Source organism: Salmo salar, chromosome ssa11, assembly GCF_905237065.1.
Source record: "Salmo salar chromosome ssa11, Ssal_v3.1, whole genome shotgun sequence".
Lineage (NCBI taxonomy): Eukaryota > Metazoa > Chordata > Actinopteri > Salmoniformes > Salmonidae > Salmo > Salmo salar.
Genome location: NC_059452.1, coordinates 110,797,960 through 110,823,889, shown reverse-complemented (window position 1 = coordinate 110,823,889; position 25,930 = coordinate 110,797,960). Strand labels below are relative to the sequence as shown.

The 25,930-nt window shown below is 43.0% G+C and overlaps 1 protein-coding gene across 1 annotated transcript in view; it reads left to right on the top strand.

Annotated features, from left to right (window-relative positions):
• Positions 1-5,426: 5,426 nt before the first annotated feature.
• Positions 5,427-25,930, top strand: part of LOC106563966 (V-set and immunoglobulin domain-containing protein 10-like 2) — a 147,454-nt gene continuing 126,950 nt past the window's right edge. The window contains exon 1 of the mRNA XM_045688924.1: positions 5,427-5,550. Coding sequence (XP_045544880.1) covers positions 5,427-5,550 — 124 coding nt within the window. The remainder of the gene's footprint in view (positions 5,551-25,930) is intronic.

The window sequence follows — 25,930 nt, the reverse complement described above, 5'->3', positions numbered from 1 at the left end:
CAGTTTAAATTTATTTAATAAGGCAATCCAAACTGATGGCTCAGAGTACATAAAATCCCTTTTACCAAATTCAGTTCGGACATTTGGAACAGTTAGCAGGATAAAGTCCTGAGATCGAAGAGAGTACCCACCACATTTCTGAACAGTAAAAATGCCCAAATAAAATGGTTGTGAACCCAAAATGGCTTTGTAAATAAAAGTATACCAGTGACTGAACCTACGATTGAATTGAGAAAGCCAGCCAACCCTTGTATATAAAGTGCAATGGTGAGTAAGGGTTTTTCTGTTTAAAATCAATCTCATGCTCCATGTTAAAGGTGGTCAATTTATCTCAAACACTGGGCGGAAGCACAGTGTACCTTCATGTGTACAAGAACAATGGTGGCCATCTTGAAGCATGTGGGGACAGCAGACTGGGATAGGGAGAGATTGAAAATGTCCATAAATACACCAGCCAGCTGCTCTGAAGATGCAGCTAGGGATGCCGTCTGGGCCGGCAGCTTTGTTAACACGTTTAAATGTCTTACTCACTTCAAGCTGATTCCACAGTCCTTGGTAGCGAGCTGCGTTGGTGACACTGTATTATCCTCAAAGCGGGCAAAGAAGGTGTTTATGGACTCTTCACGTGCACGCGCGCACCCGTCTCATTGTTCTCAGATCGACCACTATCCAAATGCACTACTGTTTTTCAGCCATGGGCTGCAAAGTCATCATTCAACGTTCTGGCGCCTTCTGAGAGCCTATGGGAGCCTTAGGAAGTGTCATGTTACAGCAGAGATCCTTTGTTTTCAATAGAGTGTAGAAGGCCAAGAAATGGTCAGAGAGGGCACTTCCTGTACAGAATCTTCTCAGGTTTTTGCCTGCTATATGAGTTTTTCAAACTTTAGGGTGTTTTCTATCCAAATCAAACAATTATATGCATATTCTAGTTTCTGGGCAGTAGTAATAACCAGATTAAATCGGGTACGTTTTTTATCCGGCCGTGCAAATACTGCCCCCTATCCCCAACAGGTTAAATAAAGTCCACCTGTGTGCAGTCTAAGGGTCACATGATCTGCCACATGATCTCAGTATATATTCACCTGTTCTGAAGGCCCCAGAGTCTGCAACACCACTAAGCAAGGAGCACCACTAAGCAAGCGGCACCATGAAGACCAAGGAGCTCTCCAAACAGGTCAGAGACAAAGTTGTGGAGAAGTACAGATCAGGGTTGGGTTCTAAAAAAATATCAGAAACTTTGAACATCCCACGGAGCACCATTAAATCCATTATTAAAAAATAGAAAGAATATGGCACCACAACAAACCTGCCAAGAGAGGGCCGCCCACCAAAACTCATGGACCAGGCAAGGAGGGCATTAATCAGAGAGGCAACAAAGAGACCAAAAATAACCATGAAGGAGCTGCAAAGCTCCACAGCAGAGATTGGAGTATCTGTCCACAGGACCGCTTTAAGCCGTACACTCCACCGAGCTGGGCTTTACGGAAGAGTGGCCAGAAAAAAGCCATTGCTTAAAGAAAAAGCATGGTGGTGGCAGCATCATGCTGTGGGGATGTTTTTCATCGGCAGGGACTGGGAAACTTGTCAGAATTGAAGGAATGATGGATGGCACTATATGCAGGGACATTCTTGAGGGAAACCTGTTTCAGTCTTCCAGAGATTTGAGACTAGGACGGAGGATCACCTTCCAGCAGGACAATGTCCCTAAACATTGTGCTAAAGCAACACCTGAGTGGTTTAAGGGGAAACATTTAAATGTCTTGGAATGGCCTAGTCAAAGCCAAGACCTCAATCCAATTGAGAAATTGTGTGGTATGACTTAAATATTGCTGTACACCAGCAGGAACTCATCCAACTTGAAGGAGCTGGAGCAGTTTTACCTTGAAGAATGGGCAAAAATCCCAGTGGCTACATGTGCCAAGCTTATAGAGACATGCCCCGAGAGAGTTGCAGCTGTAATTGCTGCAAAAGGTGCCTCTACAAAGTATTGACTTTGGGGTGGGTGAATAGTTATGCACGTTCAAGTTTTCTGTTTTTTTGTCGTATTTCTTGTCTCACAATAAAACATATTTTGCATCTTCAAAGTGGTAGGCATGTTGTGTAAATCAAATGACACAAACCCCCCCAAAATCAATTTTAATTCCAGGTTGTAAGGCAACAAAATAGGAAAAATGCCAATGGGGGTGAATACTTTCGCAAGCCACTGTACACCCCGCACTTGTTCTTCCCGGAGAGATGTTTATTCCTGTCAGCGCAATGCACAAAGAATCCAGGTGGCTGTATCGACTCTGACAGCATATCCCGAGAGACCAATGTTTCCGTGAAACAGAGTATGTTACAATCCCTGATGTATATCTGGAAAGCCACCCTTGCCCTAATTTTGTCTACTTTGTTATCTAGAGACTGGATATTAGCAAGTAATATACTCGGAAGCGGTGGGTGGTGTGCGAGCCTCCGAAGTCTAACCAGAAGACCGCTCTCTCCATCTCTTTTCCCTGTCGGCGTTGTTTTGGGTCAGCCTCTGGACTCAGTTCAAATGCCCTGGGTGGTTCAGACAAAGGATCCGCTTAGGGAAAGTCTTATTCTTGGTCGTAATGCTGGTAAAAAAATACTTGACCGTTATTTAGCTAGGCAAGTCAGTTAAGAACAAATTCTTATTTTCAATGACGGCCTAGGAACAGTGGGTTAACTGTCTTGTTCAGAGGTAGAACAACATATTTTTTACCTTGTCAGCTCGGGGATTCGATTTTGCAACCTTTCGGTTACTAGTCCAACGCTCTAACCACTAGGCTATCTGCCGCCCCTCTGATATTGATGTCACTCTGATATCCAATGGTTCTTCCCGGCTGTATGTAGTAACACCTAAGATTTTCTGGGCTAACAATGTAACAAATAATACATTAAAAAACTAAATACTGCAAAGTTTCCTAAGGACTAGAAGCAAGGCAGCCCTCTCTGTCAGCGCCATTTTAGGAAGGTTTGCTGCATCGCCAACTTTTCTCTGTGTCTGTTGGTGTGTGTGTGTGTGTGTGTGTGGTGAAGCCACACGGAGAGAAGCAGTAGAAAGTTAAGAGAGAAAGTCAGAGGTTACAGGTCAGGGGTTAGAACTCAGAGGTTACTCACAGTAAACGGTGAGGTTGATGGTCTTGAGAGAGCGGGTGTTGAGGTACGTGTTCTGAGCCTGACAGGCATAGGTACCTGTGTTCATCCGCAGAATCCTAGTGATGGTGAACTGAGGACCCGTGTACACCTGGCTGAATTAGAAGCAATATATAAAACACCTGGCTGGGATTAGAACCAATATAAAAAACACCAGGCCAGATTAGAACCAATATATAAACACCAGGCCAGATTAGAACCAATATAAAAAACAACTGACTGAATTAGAACCAATATATAAAACACCTGGCTGGATTAGAACCAATATATAAACACCTGGCTGGGATTAGAACCAATATATAAACACCTGGCTGGGATTAGAACCAATATAAAAAACACCAGGCCGGATTAGAACCAATATATAAACACCTGGCTGGATTAGAACCAATATAAAAAACACCAGGCCGGATTAGAACCAATATATAAACACCTGGCTGGATTAGAACCAATATATAAACACCTGGCTGGGATTAGAACCAATATAAAAAACACCAGGCTGGATTAGAACCAATATATAAAACACCTGACTGGGATTAGAACCAATATATAAAACACCAGGCCGGATTAGAACCAATATATAAAACACCTGGCTGGGATTAGAACCAATATATAAAACACCTGGCTGGGGTTAGAACCAATATATATATCTTTTTTACTGGGATTAGAACCAATATATAAACACCTTACTGGGATTAGAACCAATATATAAAACACCTGGCTGGGGTTAGAAGCAGTAAAAACAATGAAACTGCTATGCAGTGCTCGGTTATTGTGAGTTTAAGTGATTTAATCTAGCCCAAAATGTACATGTGGAAGACAAAAAACAAACAATATATTCAATATAATGATTAATAATTGGGTGTGTGCTTATTCTTGTGTGTGTGTGTGTGTGTGTGTGTGTGTGTGTGTGTGTGTGTGTGTGTGTGTGTGTGTGTGTGTGTGTGTGTGTGCATGCGTCCATCTGTGTGTGTATTAAAGCATACCTGTTGTTGTAGAACCAGACATATTGACTGGGAGGGTTGGACTGGGCCTGGCAGAGCAGAGAGACCGTCTGTCTCTCCTTAACAGAGTATCCTCTGTCTGTTACACTGTAGGGGGGTCACGTCGATCTGGGGAATATCAGGACCGACTGGGGAGAGGACACACACATTACATTACACACATTACTTTACACACACACACACAACGTTACACACAAGATAGCGCCGTACTGTATGGTTGCTGTCTTGCGAGCGCCGACCCAACTTCTTTTGGCATTTATCTTAACTTTTTTGCACCAAATATATTTTGTTATGATCAAAATAACTTTTGAACATCAAATCGGCAGTTACTAACCTCATTTTCGGCTTTGACTTTGACTCATCTGCCCCGGGCTCTATGTGCAACTTCGACCCGCTTTTTGGGCTATCCAAGAGGAAACGCCAGCGTTAAAGAGGCAGGAGAGGGGGATCCTAGTGAGATTAAGGGAAAACCAGCCACCTCTTCCCTTCATTCTATTGACCAATTCACTTGATAATAAGATGGATGACTTGGGATCGCGAATTTTCTATCAACGGGACTCTGGTAACTGATTTTCTGAAACATGGCTTTTGGACAAGAACAGACAGGACATTGGATTCAGGGAAATCAAGAGGGGGAGGGGTATGTCTCTTCATCAACAGCAAATGGTGTGCTGCCTCTTTCGCAGTGGAAGTCTCAATGCATTGATCACCCATCTTCAAATACCTAATTGTCAAATGACGACCCTTCTACCTCCCGAGAGAGTTTTCAGCTGTTATTGTGACTGCTGTATATTATTCCACCTCAGGACAAAAACAACAACAACAAGCTGGGACTTAAGGAACTGTACAAGGCTGTAAACAAGCAGGAAAGCATAAAGTCCTGGCCCACTGTTCAGGACTACCCACAAGCAAGCATGCAAGGCCCTTCCTTAGTCCACCTTCTGCAAATCAGATCATTACTCTTGCTTCCATTCTACATGCAGAAGCTCAAACAGGAAGTACCTGTGACGCGCTCTGCTGAGAAACGGTTCTGCGAATCCGATGCTATGCTACAGGATTGCACTGACTGGAATATGTTCCGTGACTTCGCTGATGGCATCGACAAGCTAACCACCTCCGTCACCAGCTTCATTAGGAAATGCACTGCCAACGTTGTCCCGACAGTGAAGGTTCGCTGCTTCCCCAATATATTAACACAAATGTTTTTGTGCTAAACTTAACGACAAGGCTACTGCACACAGGACTATTCCAGCCAACCCCAAAGTTATGGCTGACGACAGGAACAAATACAAGAAGTCCCGCTACGACCTCCATAGAGCCATCAAACAAGCAAAAGGACGGTATAGCAACAAGGTGGAGTCATATTACACAGGCTCCGCGCCTGCCGCATGTGGCAGGGGCTGCAGTCCATTACGGATTACAAAGGAAGACCCTGCCGTAATCTGCCCAATGATGCATCTCTACCAAACGAATTCAATGCATTTGAGGCACACTTCAACCAAACCAACACAGAGCCGTGCATGCGGCCCTCTGCTGACCCAGGGAAATGAGTGATCGCATTCTCCAAACCTGACTTGAATAAGGTTTTAAATCAGGCCAACACTCATAAGAGCGCAGGGCCAGATAGTATTCCAGGGTGTGTTCTCAGAGCATGCGCAGAACAGCTGGCAGGCATGTTCACGGGAATTTTAAACCTCTCCTTGTCCCAGTCTGTAATCTCAACATGTTTCATGCTGATCACCATTGTCATGTTCCATTGTCCACGAAGTGCTTCGAAAGCCTGGTTATGGCACACAACAACTCCATCATCCCAGACACCCTAGACCCACCCCAATTTGCATATCGCCCTAACAGATCCATTGATGATGCAATCTCAATCGCAATCCACACTGCCCTCAACCAGCTAGGTAAGAGGAATACCTATGTGAGAATGCTTTTCATTGACTACAGCTCAGCATTCAGCACCATAGTCCCCTCCAAGCTCATTACCAAGCTTGGGACCCTGGGACTAAACACCTCCTTCTGCAACTGGATCCTGGATTTCCTGACGAGCCGCCCCAGGTGGTAAGGGTAGGCAACATCACCTCCGCCACACTGACCTTCAACATGGGACCCCACAGGGGTGTGTTCTTAGACCTCTCCTGTGCTACCTGTTCAGCCACAACTGTATGGCCACGCACGACTCCAACACCATCATCACATTTGCTGACAACACAGTGGTGGTAGGCCTGATCACCAGTGACGATGAGACAGCCTACAGGGAGGAGGTCAGTGACCTGGACAGTGAGCTGGATGTGTGTTGCCAGTACAACATCCTCTCCCTGAATGTCAATAAGACCAAGAAGCTGATCGTGGACTACAGGAAACGAAGGGAGAGCACGCCCTCAACCACATCGACAGGGCTGCAGTGGAGCATGACGAGAGCGTCAATATAGTTTACCTACTTTCTTGTACTCTTCTTATTTCTAGTTCTAGTCTGTTTTTGTTCTACTTGAATTTTTCACTTGACCTTTTCATAGCACTACTGATATTAATAAGTGCATTGTTGGGAAAGAGCAAGAAAGGCATTCCACTGTACTTGTGCATGTGACAATAGCGACTCCTTGTGGCGGGCCGGCCACCTGCAGGCTGACCCCGGTCGTCAGTTGAACGGTGTTTCCTCCGACACATTGGTGCGGGTGGTTTCCGGGTTAAGCGGGTGGGTGTTAAGAAGTGAGGTTTGGTGGGTCATGTATCAGAGGACGCATAACTCGACTTTCGCCTCCTGAGCCCATTGGGGAGTTGCAGCAATGAGACAAGATCGAAATTGGGAAGAAATAGGGGGTACAATTTTTAAATAAAATACTCTAAACTTCAAACACTACGTTAAACTACTTTACACACACACTATGTTATACATACACACACACACACACACTACGTTATACACACATACACTACATTAGAGTACCGGGTAACCAGCAAACAAAAATAAGTTGTTAGGACATCCCCAGGACATCATAAAATGGTCCCCTAAAGTCGCCGGGATGTTTTGTCATAATCCCCTGGAAGTTTTTTGGAACATCCCAGTGGAGGTTTTTAGGATGTTCTCGGGAAGTTGTGTCAAGATCCCCGCCAGGTTTTGTCTCGTTCCCAGATGGTCCGGGACATTTTTAGGACATTGTGTCATGTTCCCCTGGAGGTTTTGTCTAGTTCCCGGTTTCTACCGACATTCCTGAGCACGCCAACCCTCATTTTGTTTGTTTCAATTGCTGAGTCCATTGTGACTCTGATTCGTGAACCACTGACCCAATCATTGCTCTTTGTCTGTCAGCATGGTTGGGGACATACACACAAACAATTATTATTTATTAACATGTCTGGGCTAGGGGGCAGTATTTTCATAAAAAATGTACCTGATTTAAACTGGTTACTACTCTTGCCCAGAAACGAGAATATGCATATTATTAGTAGTTATTAGTATTATTAGTAGATTTGGATAGAAAACACTCTGAAGTTTCTAAAACTGTTTGAATGGTGTCTGTGAGTATAACAGAACTCATATGGCAGGCAAAAACCTGAGAAAATTCCAAGCAGGAATTTGGCCTGTCTGAGAATTTGTAGTTTTTCTTTTGATTCTCTATCAAAACTACAGTATCTGTGGTGTTACGTAGCACTTTCTAAGGCTTCCATTGGCTCTCTAAAGCCTTCAGAAAGCGGATTGAGGTGTCTCCTGTCTCTGGGCAGAGTATAGGAGCTCAGTTTGTCAGTGGTCTGCCTGGTGACAAAGAGATTGAATATGCGCATTCACACGACCAGGCTGTTTTTTCTTTTCCTCTTTCAATGAATGCACTATTGTCCGGTTGGAATATTATCGCTATTTTACGAGAAAAATACCATAAAATTGATTTTAAACAGCGTTTGACATGCTTCTAAGTACGGTAATGGAACATTTTGAATTTTTTGGTCTCGAAATGCGCTCACGCGTTACCCTTTGGATAGTGACCTGAACGCACAAACAAAATGGAGGTATTTGGACATAACTATGGATGATTTGGAACAAAAACAAAATGTATTGTGGAAGTAGCAGTCCTGGGAGTGCATTCTGACGAAGATCAGCAAAGGTAAAACAATTTTTTCTAATACTAATTCTGAGTTTAGTGTGCCCCAAACTTGGCGGGTGTCTGAATAGCTCACCGTGATGGCTGAGCTATGTACTCAGAATATTGCAAAATGTGCTTTTGCCGAAAACCTATTTTAAAATCTGACATAGCGATTGCATAAAGGAGTTCTGCATCTATAATTCTTAAAATAATTGTTATGTATTTTGTCAACGTTTATGATGAGTAATTTAATAAATTCACCGGAAGTTTTCGGTGGGAATACATTTTCTGAACATCACACGCCAATGTAAAAAGCTGTTTTTTGATATAAATATGAACTTGATTGAACAAAACATGCATGTATTGTTTAACATAATGTCCTAGGAGTGTCATCTGATGAAGATCATCAAAGGTTAGTGCTTCATTTAGCTGTGTTTTGGGTATTTGTGACATATATGCTTGCTTGGAAAACGGCTGTGTGATTATTTTTGGCTGGGTACTCTCCTAACATAATCTAATGTTTTGCTTTCGCTCTAAAGCCTTTTTGAAATTGGACGATGTGGTTAGATTAATGAGAGTCTTATCTTTAAAATGGTGTAAAATAGTCGTATGTTTGAAATTTTTTAATTATTGCATTTTTGAGGTTTTGGTATTTCGCGCCACTCTGTTCCATAGAGGTTAATAATAAATTCTTTTTAAATTCTTTTTTCCCTTTATTATTATTTTTATCGTTTATAAATATATATACACTACCGTTCAAAAGTTTGGGGTCACTTCAAACGATCGCTACCAGCACCTGTTCGCCCGTCCAGCATCACTACTCTGGACGGTTCTGACTTAGAATATGTGGACATCTACAAATACCTAGGTGTCTGGTTAGACTGTAAACTCTCCTTCCAGACTCACATTAGGCATCTCCAATCCAAAATTAAATCTAGAATCGGCTTCCTATTTCGCAACATAGCATCCTTCGCTCATGCTGCCAAACATACCCTCGTAAAACTGACCATCCTACCGATCCTTGACTTTGGCGATGTAATTTACAAAATAGCCTCCAACACTCTATTCAGCAAAATGGATGCAGTCTATCACAGTGCCATCCGTTTTGTCACCAAAGCCCCATATACTACCCACCACTGCGACCTGTATGCTCTCGTTGGCTGGCCCTCGCTACATATTCGTCGCCAAACCCACTGGCTCCAGGTCATCTATAAGTCTCTGCTAGGTAAAGCCCTGCCTTATCTCAGCTCACTGGTCACCATAGCAGCACCCACCCATAGCACGCGGCTCCAGCAGGTATATTTCACTGGTCATCCCCAAAGCCAACACTTCATTTGGCTGCCTTTCCTTCCAGTTCTCTGCTGCCAATGACTGGAATGAATTACAAAAATCTCTGAAGCTGGAGACTCATATCTCCCTCACTAACTTTAAGCACCAGCTGTCAGAGCAGCTCACAGATCATTGCACCTGTACATAGCCCATCTGTAAATATCCCATCCAACTACCTCATCCCCATACTGTTATTAATTTATTTTGCTCCTTTGCACCCCAGTGTCTCTACTTGCACATTGATCTTCTGCACATCTATCACTCCAGTGTTTAACCTCTCTAGGCTAGGGGGCGGTATTTTCACGTCCCGATGAAAAGCGTGCCCAAAGTAAACTGCCCGCTACTCAGGCCCGGATATGCATATTATTAGTAGATTTGGATAGAAAACACGCTAAAGTTTCTAAAACTGTTTGAATGATGTCTGTGAGTATAACAGAACTTATTTGGCAGGCGAAACCCCGAGGACAAACCACCCAGGATTTTTGTTGTTGAGGTCACCCTCTTTTGGATGTTATTTCTATGGAGATCTAGATTTCTAAGGCACTTGCTTGGAGTTCCTATCACTTCCACAGGATGTCAACAGTCTTTAGAAATTGGTTGATGTTTTTCCTTTGTGTAGTGAAGAAGTATTGCTGTTCAGAACGAGGGTCGAGTGAAGTGTATTGTTTGTTAGAGGCGCGTGACCTGAAAGCTCGCTGCACTTTGTTTTTATCCTGTATTGAACACAGTTTATCCCGTCTTAAATTTTATCGATTATTTACGTTAAAAACATACCTAAAGTTGTATTAGGAAAGTTGTTTGAAATGTTTGGACAAAGATTACATGTAATTTATGAGATATTTTGTAGTCATATTGCGCGAGTTGGAACCAGTGTTTTTCTGGATCAAACGCACCAAATAAATGGACATTTTGGAGATATAACGACAGAATTAATGGAACAAAAGGACCATTTGTGATGTTTATGGGACATATTGGAGTGCCAACAAAACAAGATCTTCAAAGGTAAGGCATGACTTATATCGTTATTTCTGAGTTTTGTGTCGCGCCTGGCGGGATGAAATATGATTGTCTGTGTTTGTTTGATGGGGTGCTATCCTCAGATAATAGTATGGTTTGCTTTCGCCGTAAAGCCTTTTTGAAATCTGACACAGCGGCTGGATTAACAAGAAGTTTATCTTTAAACCTATGTATAACACGTGTATCTTTCATCAATGTTTATGAGGCGTATTTCTGTAATTTGATTTGGCTCTGCAATTTCACCGGCTGTTATTTGAGACAATGCATTTCTGAACATAACGCGCCAATTTCAAATTAGGTTTTTGGACATAAAGAGGGACTTTATTGAACAAAACGAACACTTATTGTCTAACACGGAGTCCTGGGAGTGCCACCAGATGAAGATCATCAAAGGTTAGTGATTCATTTAATCGCTATTTCTGACTTTTGTGAGCCCTCTCCTTGGCTGGAAAATGTCTGTATGTTTTTTTTTGTGGCTAGGCGCTCTCCTAACATAATCGCATGGTGTGCTTTCGCCGTAAAGCCTTTTTGAAATTGGACACTGTGGTTGGATTAACAAGAAGTTTATCTTTAAAATGGTGTTTAGTACTTGTATGTTTGAGGAATTTTATTTCTGTTGTTTGAATTTGGCGCCCTGCAATTTCACTGGCTGTTGTCGAGGTGGGACGCTAGCATCCCACAAATCCCAGAGAGGCTAAGGTTGGATTAGGAACATTGTTTGAAATGTTTTGACCAAGTTTACAGGTAACTTATTAGATACTTTGTAGTCATGTTGGTGAGTTGGAACTGGTGTATTTCTGAATCAAACGCGAAAAATAAATGGACATTTTGGGGATATAAAGAAGGAACTTATCAAACAAAAGGACCATTTGTGATGTTTCTGGGACCTTTTGGAGTGCCAACAGAAGAAGATCTTCAAAGGTAAGGCATTTTTTATATCGCTATTTCTGACTTTCGTGTCGCACCTGCCTGGTTGAAATATGTTTTTCATGTGTTGGTATGCGGGGCGCTGTCCTCAGATAATCGCATCGTTTGCTTTAGCCGTAAAGCCTTTTTGAAATCTGACATGGCGGCTGGATTAACAAGTTAAGCTTTATTTTGATATATTGCAGTCATGATTTTATGAAAGTTACATTTTTATAGTAATTTAATTTGAATTTGGCGCTCTGCAATTTCACCGGATGTTGTCGAGGTGGGACGCTGATCCGAAAGAAGTTAACTCAGAGTGTACATTCACAAAGTGCAATGGCACTGGGACAAAACCCATTTCAATACCCTGAACTAACACACTGGAACCACAGTATGTATTGTCGGATAAGGGCAACACATCAGACAATATAAATGACTGCGCCGCACCAGTATCTCGAAGGATTTTGACCGGACGCTGAGATGGTTCGTCATTCGTTAGAGAAACAAACCCCTCAAAAATGAACGGTTCATAACTGCGGTCGGGGACTGGGACTTTCAAACTACATTTTCCCTGAGGCACCTGTTTCGTTTCAGACCTCCCAACTATACGAATTAGCCCTACACCTGTTGGCGGCTTGGCACGAATAGGCATCCCTTGTTTGCGTTTTAGCAGGAAGCAATCATTAATCATATGTCCCATCTTATGACAATAGAAACAGGGCCGCTCATTTTTCTGCCGTGCTTGATGTACTACTGACCGAGTAGGGCTACATGTAGGTAATTCAGTGGCTCTACTCTCAGTATTAGCCGCAAACGCGCTCTTGTGCGTCAACACAAACTCGTCTGCCAACACAGACGCTTCTGACAGGGAGGATACTTTCTGTTCATTTAGGTAAACTACAATGCGTTCGGGCAAGCAATTTTTAAACTCTTCCAACAAGATTAACTCCCGGAGAGAGTTGAAATCAGTTACCTTGCTAGCAGCATGCCATTTATCAAACAGATTTCCCTTGTCTCTAGCAAATTCCACACAAGAGTAACATAAAAACAGAGCAACATGCTCCAGCAACATAAAACATTTACAGAAAATTTTAAAATCTTTGAAGAAGTAAAACAAATCCATGTTGAGGGAATATTTTGATTAACTGGTCACACAGAAATAACATTGCTGATGGCAATGTATTTTCCAGTGCAGATATGTATTGTTTGTAACAAATATGTAGGGGACTTCTGAGAGTTCTACCGACCTTGAGGTAGAATGGTTATGAGTTCAAATCCCAGCTAGGTTGATATGGAAAAGTGACTACTGTGAAAGTTATTATTTCCAATATAAGCTATTGTGTAAACTGAACTTCATCCCACTTATCTCAAAATCCCATTCCATCACTTATATAAACATAAAACAGCATTTTCTTGGGACCATTACAAGACAGCCTGAACATGGTAAAATAAATGTCCAGAGAACGTGTTAAAAACATCCTGACATGGTCCTCAGTGACATCCTTTGAACTACACAAAATGTCCCCCAGAGAACGTTCCCTTGGGACCATCATGCGACACCCCCTTGACCATCATGAAACATTGCCTTGTGGTCATTAAATGTTCCATGGATAACATCTCGCCGAAAACTTAAGAGACCTAATGGGAATGTGGCTGAATGTCTTTAGGACATCCCCTGTTTGTGGGGTGAAAACTAAAATAGCAGTGTAGATGGATCTTTACAGATCTTTCTCTAAGTGCAGCGATGTATTATAAGATATATCACAGACTATGCAGCGCAGCAGAAAGACCAGCATACCCCAAATCCAGAGGTTGTAAGTTCAAATCTCTTCTTATAAAGTCAGTATTAATAAGTGTCATTGACTAAAGACATTTCCACTATTTTATCTGAACATCGTACCACTTACCTTTTAACCACCGTGCCACTTAATTACTTTACTTAAAATGGTTTGGGACACCTAGGACTAACACTTGAAGAAAACCTCTAGGGGACCATGACACAATGTCCCAAGAACGTCCTATAAAGGTCCTGACATGGTCCTCAGTGACGTCCTGGTAACTTACAGGGAACTACACAAAGGTCCAGCAGAGACACAACAGGTTGGTGGCACCTTAAATGGGGGAGAATGGACTCGTGGTAATGGCTGGAGCAGAAAAAGTAGACTGGTATCAAATACATCAAACACATGGTTTCCAGGCACTTGATGAGATTCCATTTGCTCCATTCCAGCCATTATTATGAGCCGTTCTACCCTAAGCAGCCTCCTGTGCAAAAAACGTTTGTTTGGGACATCGCTCAACATCCTAAGGACTAGTAAAATTAAAGCCCTGAGAATGTCCTAAAAATAGTCATGACAAGGTCCTGACATGGTCCTCAGTGATGTCCTGGGAACTTACAGGGAACTACACAAAGGTCCAGCAGAGAACGTTCCAGTGGGGGACACTATTAGGAGTAGTGTGTAGGGTTTAGGGTGTAGTGTTCAGTGTGTAGTGTGTATACTAACAGATGATGTCCAGACAGATGGGTTAGAAGTTAGGGTTCATCATTAGAGGTAGTGTGTAGGGTTTAGGGGTGGTGTAGTGTGTATACTAACAGATGATGTCCAGCCAGATGGGTTAGAAGTTAGGGTTCAAAGAGGTAGTGTGTAGGGTTTAGGGGGTGGGGTGAATAACAGATGATGTCCAGCCAGATGGGTTAGAAGTTAGGGTTCATCATTAGAGGTAGTGTGTAGGGTTTAGGGTGTAGTGTTCAGTGTGTAGTGTGTATACTAACAGATGATGTCCAGCCAGATGCGGTCGGACCGTTCCTGGTTGACCTGGTTCCGGGCCACACAACGATACCAGCCTGTGTGGTTACGGTTGACTTCTGTCATGTTGAACACGCTGCTGTTGCCCTGGGAGACAGTGCTGACCAATCCGCTGTGTGTCTCATGCTCCCAAAGAAAGTAAAGCGGCTCAGTGCCGTTCTCCAGGCCGCAGCGCAGCCACACCAAAGATCCCTCCGCCGGGGACGCATCACTCAGCAGAATATAGGGCTTACTGACTGGGACTACACACACACACACACACACACACACACACACACACACACACACACACACACACACACACACACACACACACACACACGCACATGCGCACACGCACACACGCACAAACACACACATTAATGTAGTATTAGTAGTAGTAAAACAGTACTATAGTAGTAGTAGAAGTATAGTAGCACTAGTAATAGCACTAGTAATAGCACTAGTAGTAGTAGTAGTAGTAGCAGTAGTAGTAGCTGTAGTAGTAGCTGTAGTAGTAGTATTAGTAGTAATAATAGTAGTAATAGAAGTAATAGTAGTAGTAGTGGTAATAGTAATAGTAGCAGTATAGTAATAGTAGCAGTAATAGTAGTAGTAGTAGTAGTGAATGCAGTAGTAGGTTTAGGAATAGTGGTAGAAGTAGTAGTAGGAGTAGTAGTAGTATAGTAACAGTAGTAGTAGTAGTAGTAGTAGCAGCATCAGGTGTAGTGGTAGTAGTAGTAGAAGGAGTAGTAGTAGTAGTATTAGTAGTAATAATAGTAGTAATAGAAGTAATTGTAGTAGTAGTGGTAGTAGTAATAGTAGCAGTAATAGTAGTAGTGGTAGTAATAGTAGTAGTAGCAGTAGTGGTAGTAGTAATAGTAGCAGTAATAGTAGTAGTAGTACAATTTCAAGTAGCACTAATACTAGCAGTAGTACTGGCAGTAGTAGTAATAGTAGTAATGAAATTAATAGTAGTGGTAGTAGTAGTAGCAATAGCAGTAGTAGTAGTAGTAATAGCAGCAGTATTAGTAGTAGAAGTAGAAGTAGTAGTAATACTAGCACTAATACTAGCAGTAGTAGTGGCAGTAGTAGTAATAGTAGTAGTAGTAGTAGTAGTAATATTAGTTGTAATAATAGTAGTAGTAGTATTAATAATAGTAGTAGTAATAGTAGCAGTAGTAGTAATAGTAGTCGTAGTAGTAGTAATAGTATCAGTGGTAGCAGTGGTCGTACTAATTGCAGTAGTAGAAGTAGTGCTTATATTAGTTGTAATAGTAATAGTACTAGTAATAGTAGCAAAAGTAGTAGTAGCATTAGCAGTGGTAATAACAGTGGCAGTGGTGGTAGTAATAGCAGTAGCACTAGTAGTAATAATAATAGTAGTAGTAGTAGTGGTAAGAATAGTAGTAGTAGTAGTGGTAGTGTTAATAGTAGCAGTGGCAGCAGTGGTCGAAATAGTAGCAGTGGTAGCAGTTGTGCTTATATTAGTTGTAATAATAGTAGCAGCAGTAGAAATAAGAGTAGTAGTAGTAGTAATAGTAGCAAAAGTAGTACTAGCATTAGCAGTGATAATAAAAGTAGCAGTAGTGGTATTAGTAGTAGTATTACTAATAGTAGTAGTAGTAGTACTGGTGGTGGTAATAATAGTAATAATAATACTAATAATAGCATAAGTAGTAGACATATTAGCAGTAGTGGTAGTAGTAGTGGTAGTAGTAGTTGTGGTATTAGAAGTAGTAGTAGTGGTGGTAATAGTAGTAGTAGTAATATTATTATTATTATTAGTAGTAGGTGTAGTAATCATATTAGTAGTAGTAGTAATAATATTAGTAATAGTAACAGTAGTAGTAGTAGCATATTACTATATTAGTCGTGGTAATAGTAGAAGTAGGAGTAGTAGTAGTGATAGTAATAGTAGAATGAATAATAGTTGAAGATTAAGTAATAGTAGTAGTAGTAGTAGTATTAGTAATAGTAGCAGTAGTGGTAGTATTAATAGTTGCAGGAATAGTAGTAGTGGTAGATGTAGTAGTTGTAGTATTTGTAGTAGTTGGTATAGTAGTATTAGCAGTATTAGAAGCCTTAGCAGCATTAGTAATAGCAGCATTAGTAGCAGTAGTATTCATAGTAGTAGTAATGGTGGTAATAGTAGCAGTAGTAGTACTGGTGGTAATAGTAGTAGTATTAGTAGTATTAGTAGTAGTACTAGTAGCAGTAGTAGTAGTTGTAATAATAGTATCAGTAGCTGTTTCAGTAGTAATTGTAGCAGTAGCATTATTAGTAGTATTAGTGTTAGTAGTAGTATTAGTAGTAATAGTAGTAGTCGTAGTAGTAGTAGTAGTAATAGCAGTAGTAGTAGTAATGGTGGTGGTGTCAATATTAGCAGTAGTAGTAGTAGTAGTAGTGGTAGTAATGGTGGTACTAGTTGCAGTAGTAGTACGGGCGGTAATAGTAGTACTAGTTGTATCAATAGTATTAGTAGTAGTAGTAATAGTAGCAGTAGTAGTAGTAATAGTAGCAGTAGTAATGGTCCAAGTACACCAAGACAGTCGTGAGGAGGGCACGATAACACCTTTTCCCCCTCAGGAGACTGAAAATATTCAACATGTTTCCCCGGATCCTAAAGAAGTTCTACAGCATCAGCTGGCCATACACCTTAGCTAACATTACAGTCTTACGTTGCTTAACATTTCCTAGCTAGCCAACTTTAACTGGCTACATTTGCTAGCATATTTGTGCATATTTGTTTGTGCTCCGATTGCACAAAAGTGTCTAGGTCAGCATTTTGCACATGTTGACTTCAGCCTTGTATGGAAAAACCTTGGCCATACATACACTATATATACATACACATTGCTGACAGGTGTATTAAATCAAGCACACAGCCTTGCAATCTTAATAGACAAACATTGGCAGTAGAATGGCCTTACTGAAGAGCTCAGTGACTTTCAACGTGGCACCATCATAAGATGCCACCTTTCCAACAAGTCAGTCCGTCAAATTTCTGCACTGCTAGAGCTGCCCCGGTCAACTGTAAGTGCTGTTATTGTGAAGTTGAAATGTCTTGGAGCAACAACGGCTCAGCTGCAAAATGGTAGGCCACACAAGCTCAAAGAATGGGAGTGCTGAAGCAAGTAACAAGTAAAAATTGTCTGTCCTCAAATACAACACTCACTACCAAGTTCCAGACTGTTCTGGAAGGAAAGTCAGCACAATAACAGTTCGTCGGGAGCTTCATGAAATGGGTTTCCATGGCCGAGCAGCTGCACACAAGCCTAAGATCGCCATGTGCAATGCCAAACGTTGGCTGGTGTTGGGTGAAGATTGCCACCATTGGATTCTGGAACAGTGGAAACGCGTTCTCTTGACTGATGAATCACACTTCACCATCTGGCAATCCAACGGACAAATTAGCGTTCAACACCATAGTGCAGCATTGTAGCCACATTGCTCATCACTAAGATAAGGATCCTGGGACTAAATACCTACCTCTGCAACTGGATCCTGGACTTTCTGACGGCTGCTCCCAAGTGGTAAGGGTAGGTAACAACACATCTGCCACACTGATCCTGAACACGGGGGGCCCCTCAGGGGTGCCTGCTTAGTCCCCTCCTGTTCTCCCTGTGCACACATGACCGCGTGGCCAAGCACAACTCCAACACCATCAGTAAGTTTTCTGACAACCCAACAGCGGTAGGCCTGATTATTGACAACGATGAGACACTGCCGATAGGGGAGCAGGTCAGACACCTGGCCGTGTGTTTCCAGGATTACAACCTCTCCCTCAATGTGACCAAGACAAAGGAGCTGATCGTGGACTGAAGGAAAAGAAGGGCCGAACAGGCCCCCATTAACATCGATGGGGCAGTAGTGGAGTGGGTCGAGAGTTTCAAGTTCCTTGGTGTCAACATCAACAACAAACTATCATGGTGCGAACACACGAAGACAGTCGTGAAGAGGGCACGATAACACCTTTTTCCCGTCAGGAGACTGAAAAGATTCGGCATGGGTGTCGAGATCCACAGGAAGTTCTACAGCTGCACCATCGAAAGCATTTTGACCGATTGCATCACCACCTGGTATGGCAATTGCTCAGCATCCGACCATAACGAGCTACAGAGGGTAGTGTGTATGGCCCAGTAAATCACCTGTATTTGGGGATTTAAAAAAAAAAAAATTGAGTTTATCCCATTCTTTTCTGCAGATCCTCTCAAGCTCTGTCAGGTTGGATGGGGAGCATTGCTGCACAGCTATATTCAGGTCTCTCCAGAGATGTTAGATCGGGTTCAAGTCCGGGCTCTGGCGGGGCCACTCAAGGACATTCAGAGACTTGTCCCATAAGCCACTCCTGCGTTGTCTTGGCTGTGTGCTTAGGGTTATTGTCCTGTTAGAAGGTGAATATTCACCCCAGTCTCAGGTCCTGAGCGCTCTGGAGCAAGTTTTCATCAAGAATCTCTCTGTACATATTTCCCTCGATCCTGACTAGTCTCACAGACACTGCCACTGAAAACATCCCCACAGAATGATACTGCCACCACCATGCCTCACCGTTGCGATGGTGTCAGGTTTCCTCCAGGCGTGAAGCTTGGCATTCAGGCCAAAAAGTTCAGTCTTGGTTTCATCAGGCCAGAGAATCTTGTTTTTCATGGTCTGAGAGTCTTTAGGTCCCTTTTGGCAAACTCCAAGCAGGCTGTCATGTGCCTTTTACTGAGGAGTGGCTTTCGTCTGGCCACTCTACCATAGAGGACTGATTAGTGGAGTTCTGCATAGATGGTTGTCCTTCTGGATGTTTCTCCCATCTTCACAGAGGAACTCTGGAGCTCAGTCAGATTGACCATCAGGTTCTTGATGACCTCCATGACCCTTCTCCCCTGATTGGTCAGTTTGGCCGGGCGACCAGCTCCTGGAAGAGTCTTGCTGGTTCCAATCTTCAAATTAAGAATGATCGAGGTCATTGTGTTCTTGGGGACCTTCAATGCTGCAGCACTTTTTTGGTACCCTTCCCCAGATCTGTGCCTCAACACAATCATGTCTCGGAGCTCTAGGGATAATTCCTTCGACCTCATGGCTTGGTTTTTGATCTGACATGCACTGTCAACTGTGGGACCTTATATAGACAGGTGTGTGCCTTTCCAAATCATGTCCAATCAATTGAATTTACCACAGGTGGACTCCAATCAAGTTGTAGAAACATCTCAAGGATGATCAATGGAAACAGGACTGAGCTCAATTTCGAATCTCATAGCAAAGTGTCTGAACACTTATGTAAATAAGATATAAATATTTATTTTTGAATACATTAACCTAAAATTAAAAATAAAATTAAAAAGTTTTTTCTTTGTCATTATGGGGCATGGTTTGTGTATATTGAAGAGGATTTTTTTTTAATCCATTTTCGAATAAGGCTGTAACGTAACAAAATGTGGAAAAAGTCAAGGTGTCTGAATACTTACCAAATGCACTGTGAGGCTGCTTAGGGTCAGGGCCAGATAGGGTCAGTACAGATAGTCCGGGCAACCATTAATGACCTGCCTAGTTAAATAAAGAAAAAATTACAGGGTACTGTTATGGCAATTTAGCAGTCCTATGGCTTGGGGTAGAAGCTGTCTCGGAGCCTGTTGGTCCCGAGAGCCGATGCTCGGGGACTGTTTGCCGGATGTATTGGCTGGATTCTTTGTCCCAATGTTTTGGGCCTAATATAAATGTCCTGGATGGCAAGGAGCTCGGCCCCAGTGATGTACTGGGCTGTGCGCATCACCCTCTGTAGAGCTTTGTGGTCGTGGGCAGTACATTTGCCATACCTGTCACGCCCTGATCTGTCACCCCCCCTCCAGATGTCGTCCATCTTCCTTTCTCTGTTTGTCTGTTGCCAGTTCGTTTTGTTTCGTCAAGCCTACCAGCGTTTTTCTTTTCTCTAATTCCTGTTTTCTTGTTTTACCATTTTTGAACATCCTGCCTGCCCTGACCCTGACCCTGCCTGCCATTCTGTACCTTTCGGACTCTGCTCTGAATTACTGACCTCTGCCTGCCCTTGACCTGTCGTTTGCCTGCCCCCCTGTTTTTGTAATAAACTTTTGTTACTTCAAAACTGCCTGAATCTGGGTATTCTCCTGAGCCTTGACAGTACGAACTGGCCCTTGGACTGAGGGTGCAACCCGGAGGACAGCCGTGCCGACGACCCAATGAGTGTGCAGAACACAGAACGGGACGAGAACTGTGGACCCTGGTCGGAGACCATGTCCCTGGGAGTCTATGGATCCGGAAGACGTGCTGCACCATGAGCTGGGCGGTCTCTTTGGCAGAGGGTAGCTTGGGGAAAGGAATGAAATAAGCGGCTTTGGAAAACCGATCCACTACTGTCAGGATGGTGGTGTTGCCATCAGAAAGGGGAAGACCCGTGATGAAGTCCAGGGATATGTGAGACCAGGGACGGTGAGAGACAGGAAGTGGTTGAAGGAGATCAGCCGGAGCTTCCCGAGGAGTCTTGTTCTGCGCACAGATTGAGCAGGCGGCGACGAATGCGGAGACCATGGTAGGCCACCAAAAGCTTTGCCGCATAAAGGCCAGGGTCCGCGGAAGCCCGGGCGGCAGGTAAGCCTGGAAGAATGGGCCCACTCCAGGACTGAGGGGCGGACAGCATCATGCACAAACATCCGGTTATCTGGGGGGCCCCCGGGGCCCCCGGTGTTCGGCTGGGAATGCTGCTCCTCACGGACCTGCTTCCCAATTCCCCAGCTGAGTGCCCTCATCAGGCACTAGGTGGGAAGGAAGGTCTCTGGTTCCGAGGGTGATAAATAAGATAAATAAAGAGATGAATAAGATAAATAAGATAAATAAAGAGATAAATATAATACAAAAATAGATGAGTAAAATAAATAATATACATAAAGAGATGAATAATATAAATAAAGAGATTAATAATGTAAATAAAGAGATGAATAATATAAAGATGCTCTCCTCTTTCTCATATAGTCCACTATCAGCTCCTTGGTCTTACTGACATTGAGGGAGACGTAGTAGTAGTAGTGGTAGTAGTAGTAGTAGTAGTAGTAGTTGTAGCTGTAGTAGTAGTAGCAGTAGAAGCAGTAGTAGTAGAGTAGTAGTCAAATCAAATCAAACTTTGTCACATGCACCGAATACAAGTGTGGACCTTACCGTGAAATGCTTACTTATAAGCCCTTAACCAACAGTGCAGTTCGAGAAGAAAGTAGTAGTAGTAGTAGTAGTAGTAGTAGTAGCAGTAATAGTAGTAGAAGTAGTAGTAGCAGTAGTAGTAGTAGTAGTATAGCTGTAGTAGAAGTAATAGTAGTAGCAGTAGTAGCAGTAGTAGTAGTAGTATAGCTGTAGTAGAAGTAATTGTAGTAGCAGTAGCAGTAGTAGTAGTAGTAGTATAGTAGTAGTAGTAGTAGAAGCAGTAGTAACAATAGTAGTAGTAGTCTTAGTAGTAGCAGTAGTAATAGTAGTAGTGTTAATAGTAGTGGCAGTAGTAGCAGTAATAGTAGTATTATAGTAGCAGCAGTAGTAGTGGTAGTGGTAGTAGTAGTAGCAGTAGTAGTAGCAGTAGAAGTACTATATCTTACCCAGTACCCGTAGGTGTATGTAGTAGTAGTATAGTAGTAGTAGTAGTAGTAGTGATAGTAGTAGTAGCAGTAGTAGTACTATATCTTACCCAGTACCCGTAGGTGTATGTAGTAGTAGTAGTAGCAGTAATAGTAGTATTATAGTAGCAGCAGTAGTAGTGGTAGTAGTAGCAGTAGTAGTAGTAGCAGTAGTAGTACTATATCTTACCCAGTACCCGTAGGCGTATGTAGTAGTAGTATAGCTTGGCTCCCTGCTCTGTGTCGTAGAGAGCCTGGCAAGTGTAGAGGCCCTCGGCAGCCAATGGGAGTCGTTCTATACTCAGAGAGGCGGCGCCAGAGATCACCTGAATGTCTCCTAGACTCTGGGCCAGCTTCTGCAGCTTAGGGCCTTAAGAAATATGTAGTAATAATAATAATAATATTATTAACAGCTTCTGCAGCATGGGTCCTTCAAAAATATATGATAATAATACATACTCATTATCAATAATAATAAGAATAATAACAATCACAACAAAAAAACACAAACACTTTAACTCTCAAATAACTATGAACTAAACTATGAAGTAATGTGAATTTAATATCAGAGCTGTACTATGAGGTGGTGTAGTGTGAATTTAATATCAGAGCTGTACTATGAGGTGGTGTAGTGTGAATTTAATATCAGAGCTGTACTATGAGGTGATGTAGTGTGAATTTAATATCAGAGCTGTACTATGAGGTGGTGTAGTGTGAATTTAATATCAGAGCTGTACCATGAGGTGATGTAGTGTGAATTTAATATCAGAGCTGTACTATGAGGTGGTGTAGTGTGAATTTAATATCAGAGCTGTACTATGAGGTGATGTAGTGTGAATTTAATATCAGAGCTGTACTATGAGGTGATGTAGTGTGAATTTAATATCAGAGCTGTACCATGAGGTGGTGTAGTGTGAATTTAATATCAGAGCTGTACAATGAGGTGGTGTAGTGTGAATTTAATATCAGTGCTGTACTATGAGGTGGTGTAGTGTGAATTTAATATCAGTGCTGTACTATGAGGTGGTGTAGTGTGAATTTAATATCAGAGCTGTACTATGAGGTGGTGTAGTGTGAATTTAATATCAGAGCTGTACTATGAAGTGGTGTAGTGTGAATTTAATATCAGAGCGTGATGGTGCCGGAGGGGAGTGCAGACGTTTTTGGGGCTCTTAACGTGCTACTTTGTTAGTTTTTTCGCATTGTTTGTAACGTTTTTTGCACATAATGTTGCTGTTACCATCTTGAAAAGAGCTTCTGGACATCAGAACAGAGATTACTCACCTTGAACTGGACTAATAATTTTTCTTTAATGAGTTGGACGAAAGGGATTTACTCCAGACACCCGATAAGGCCCTCATCCCCGTCATTCGCAGGAGAAAGAAATTGAGATATCGCGGAAGGAGAACGGGGTGCCTTGTGAGGATCCGGGGACGAGTGGCTAATTGGCCTTTACCATCGGTACTATTGGCCAACGTACAATCGTTGGATAATAAAGTGGACGAACTACAAGCACGTATATCCTACCAACGGGACATTAAAAACTGTAAGATCTTAAGTTTCACCGAGTCGTGGCTGAACGACGACATTAATAACATACAGCTGGATGGTTATACACTGTATCGGCAGGATAGAACAGCTGCCTCTGGTAAGACATGTGGTAGCGGTCTATGTATATTTGTAAACAACAACTGGTGCACGATATCTAAGTCTCGAGGTTTTGCTCACCTGAGGTCGAGTATTTCATGATAAGCTGTAGACCATACTATCTACCAAGAGAGTTTTCATCTATATTCTTCGTAGCTGTCTATTCACGACCACAAACTGATGCTGCCAGTAAGACCGCACTAAATGAGTTGTATACGGCCATAAGAAAACAGGAAAACGCACATCCAGAGGCGGCCTCCTAGTGGCCGAGGACTTTAATGCAGGGAAACTTAAATCCCTTTTATCTAATTACTTCCAGCATGTTAAATGTGCAACCAGAGGGGAAAACAACTCTAGACCACCTTTATTCCACACACAGAGACCCGTACAAAGCTCTCCCTCGCTCTCCATTTGGCAAATCTGACCATAATGCTATCCTCCTGATTCCTGCTTACAAGCAAAAACTAAAGAAGAAATCACCAGTGACTCGGTCAATAAAAAAGTGGTCAGCTGAAGAATATGCTAAGCTACAGGACTGTTTTGCTAGCACAAACTGGAATATGTTCTGGGATTCTTCTGATGGCATTGAGGAGTACATCACATCAGTCACTGGCTTCAACAATAAGTGCATCAATGACGTTGTCCCTACAGTGACTGTACGTACATACCCCAACCAGAAGCCGTGGATTACAGGCAACATCCTGTAAAGGATTGAGCTGCCGCTTTCAAGGAGTGGGACTCTAACCCGAAAGCTTATAAGAAATCCCGCTATGCCATCCGATGAACCATCAAACAGGCAAATCGTCAATACAAGAAATCGAATCGTACTACACCAGCTCAGACGCTCGTCGGATGTGGCAGGGCTTGCAAACTATTACAGACGACAAAGGGAAGCACAGCTGCAAGCTGCCCAGTCACACGACCCTACCAAACGAGCTAAATTACTTCTATGCTCGCTTCGAGGCAAGTAACATTGAAACATGCATGAGAGCATCAGCTGTTCCGGATGACTGTATGATCACGTTCTCCACAACCGATGTGACTAAGACCTTTAAACAGGTCAATATTCACAAGACCGATTATCAGGACGTGTACTCCAGACATGCGCTGACCAACTGGTAAGTGTCTTCACTGACATTTTCAACCTCTCCCTGACCGAGTCTGTAATAGCTATGTTTCAAGCAGACCACCATAGTCCCTGTTCCCAAGGAAGCGAAGGTAACCTGCCTAAATGTTTACCGGCCAGTAGCACTCACGTCTGTAGCTATGTAGTGCTTTGAAAGGCTGGTCATGGCTCACATCGACACCATTATCCCAGAAACCCTAAGCCAACTCCAATTTGCATACCACCCCAAAAGATCCACAGATGATGCAATCTCTATTGCACTCCACACTACCCTTTCAAACCTGCACAAAAGGAACACCTATGTGAGAATGCTATTCATTGATTAGAGCTCAGCGTTCAACACCATAGTGCCCTCAAAGCTCATCACTAAGCTAAGGACCCTGGGACTAAACTCCTCCCTCTGCAACTGGATCCTGGACTTCCTGACGGGCCGCCCCCAGGTGGTAAGGGTAGGTAACAACACATCCGCCATGCTGATCCTCAACACGGGGGCCCCTCAGCGGTGCGTGCTCAGTCCCATCCTGTACTCCCTGTTCACTCATGACTACATGGCCAGGCGTGACTCCAACAGTATCATTAAGTTTGCTGATGACACAACAGTGGTAGGCCTGATCACCGACAACGACGAGACAGCCTATAGGAAGGAGGTCAGAGACCTGGCCGTGTGGTGCCAGGACAACAACCTCTCCCTCCACGTGATGAGACAAAGGAAATGATTGTGGACTACAGGAAAAGGAGGACAGAGCATGCCCCCATTCTCACTGAAGGGGCTGTAGTGGAGCAGGTTGAGAGCTTCAAGTTCCTTGGTGTCCACATCACCAACAAAATAACATGGGCCAAGCACACCAAGACAGTCATGAAGAGAGCACGACAAAGTCTATTCCCCCTCAGGAGACTGAAAAGATTTGTCATGGGGCCTCAGATCCTTAAATATTTCTACAGCTGCACCATCGAGAGCATCCTGACTGGTTGCATCACTGCCTGGTATGGCAACTGCTCGGCCTCTGACCGCAAGGCACTACAAAGGGTAGTGTGTACGACCCAGTACTTCACTGGGGCCAAGCTTCCTGCCATCCAGGACCTCTATACCAGGCGGTGTCAGAAGAAGACCCCAAAAAATGTCAAAGACTCCAGCCACCCCAGTCATAGACTGGTCTCTCTGCTACCTTATGGCAAGCGGTACCGGAATGCTAAGTCCAGGTCCAAGAGGCTTCTAAACAGCCATAAGACCCCTGTACATCTAATTAAATGGCTACCCAGACTATTTGCTTTG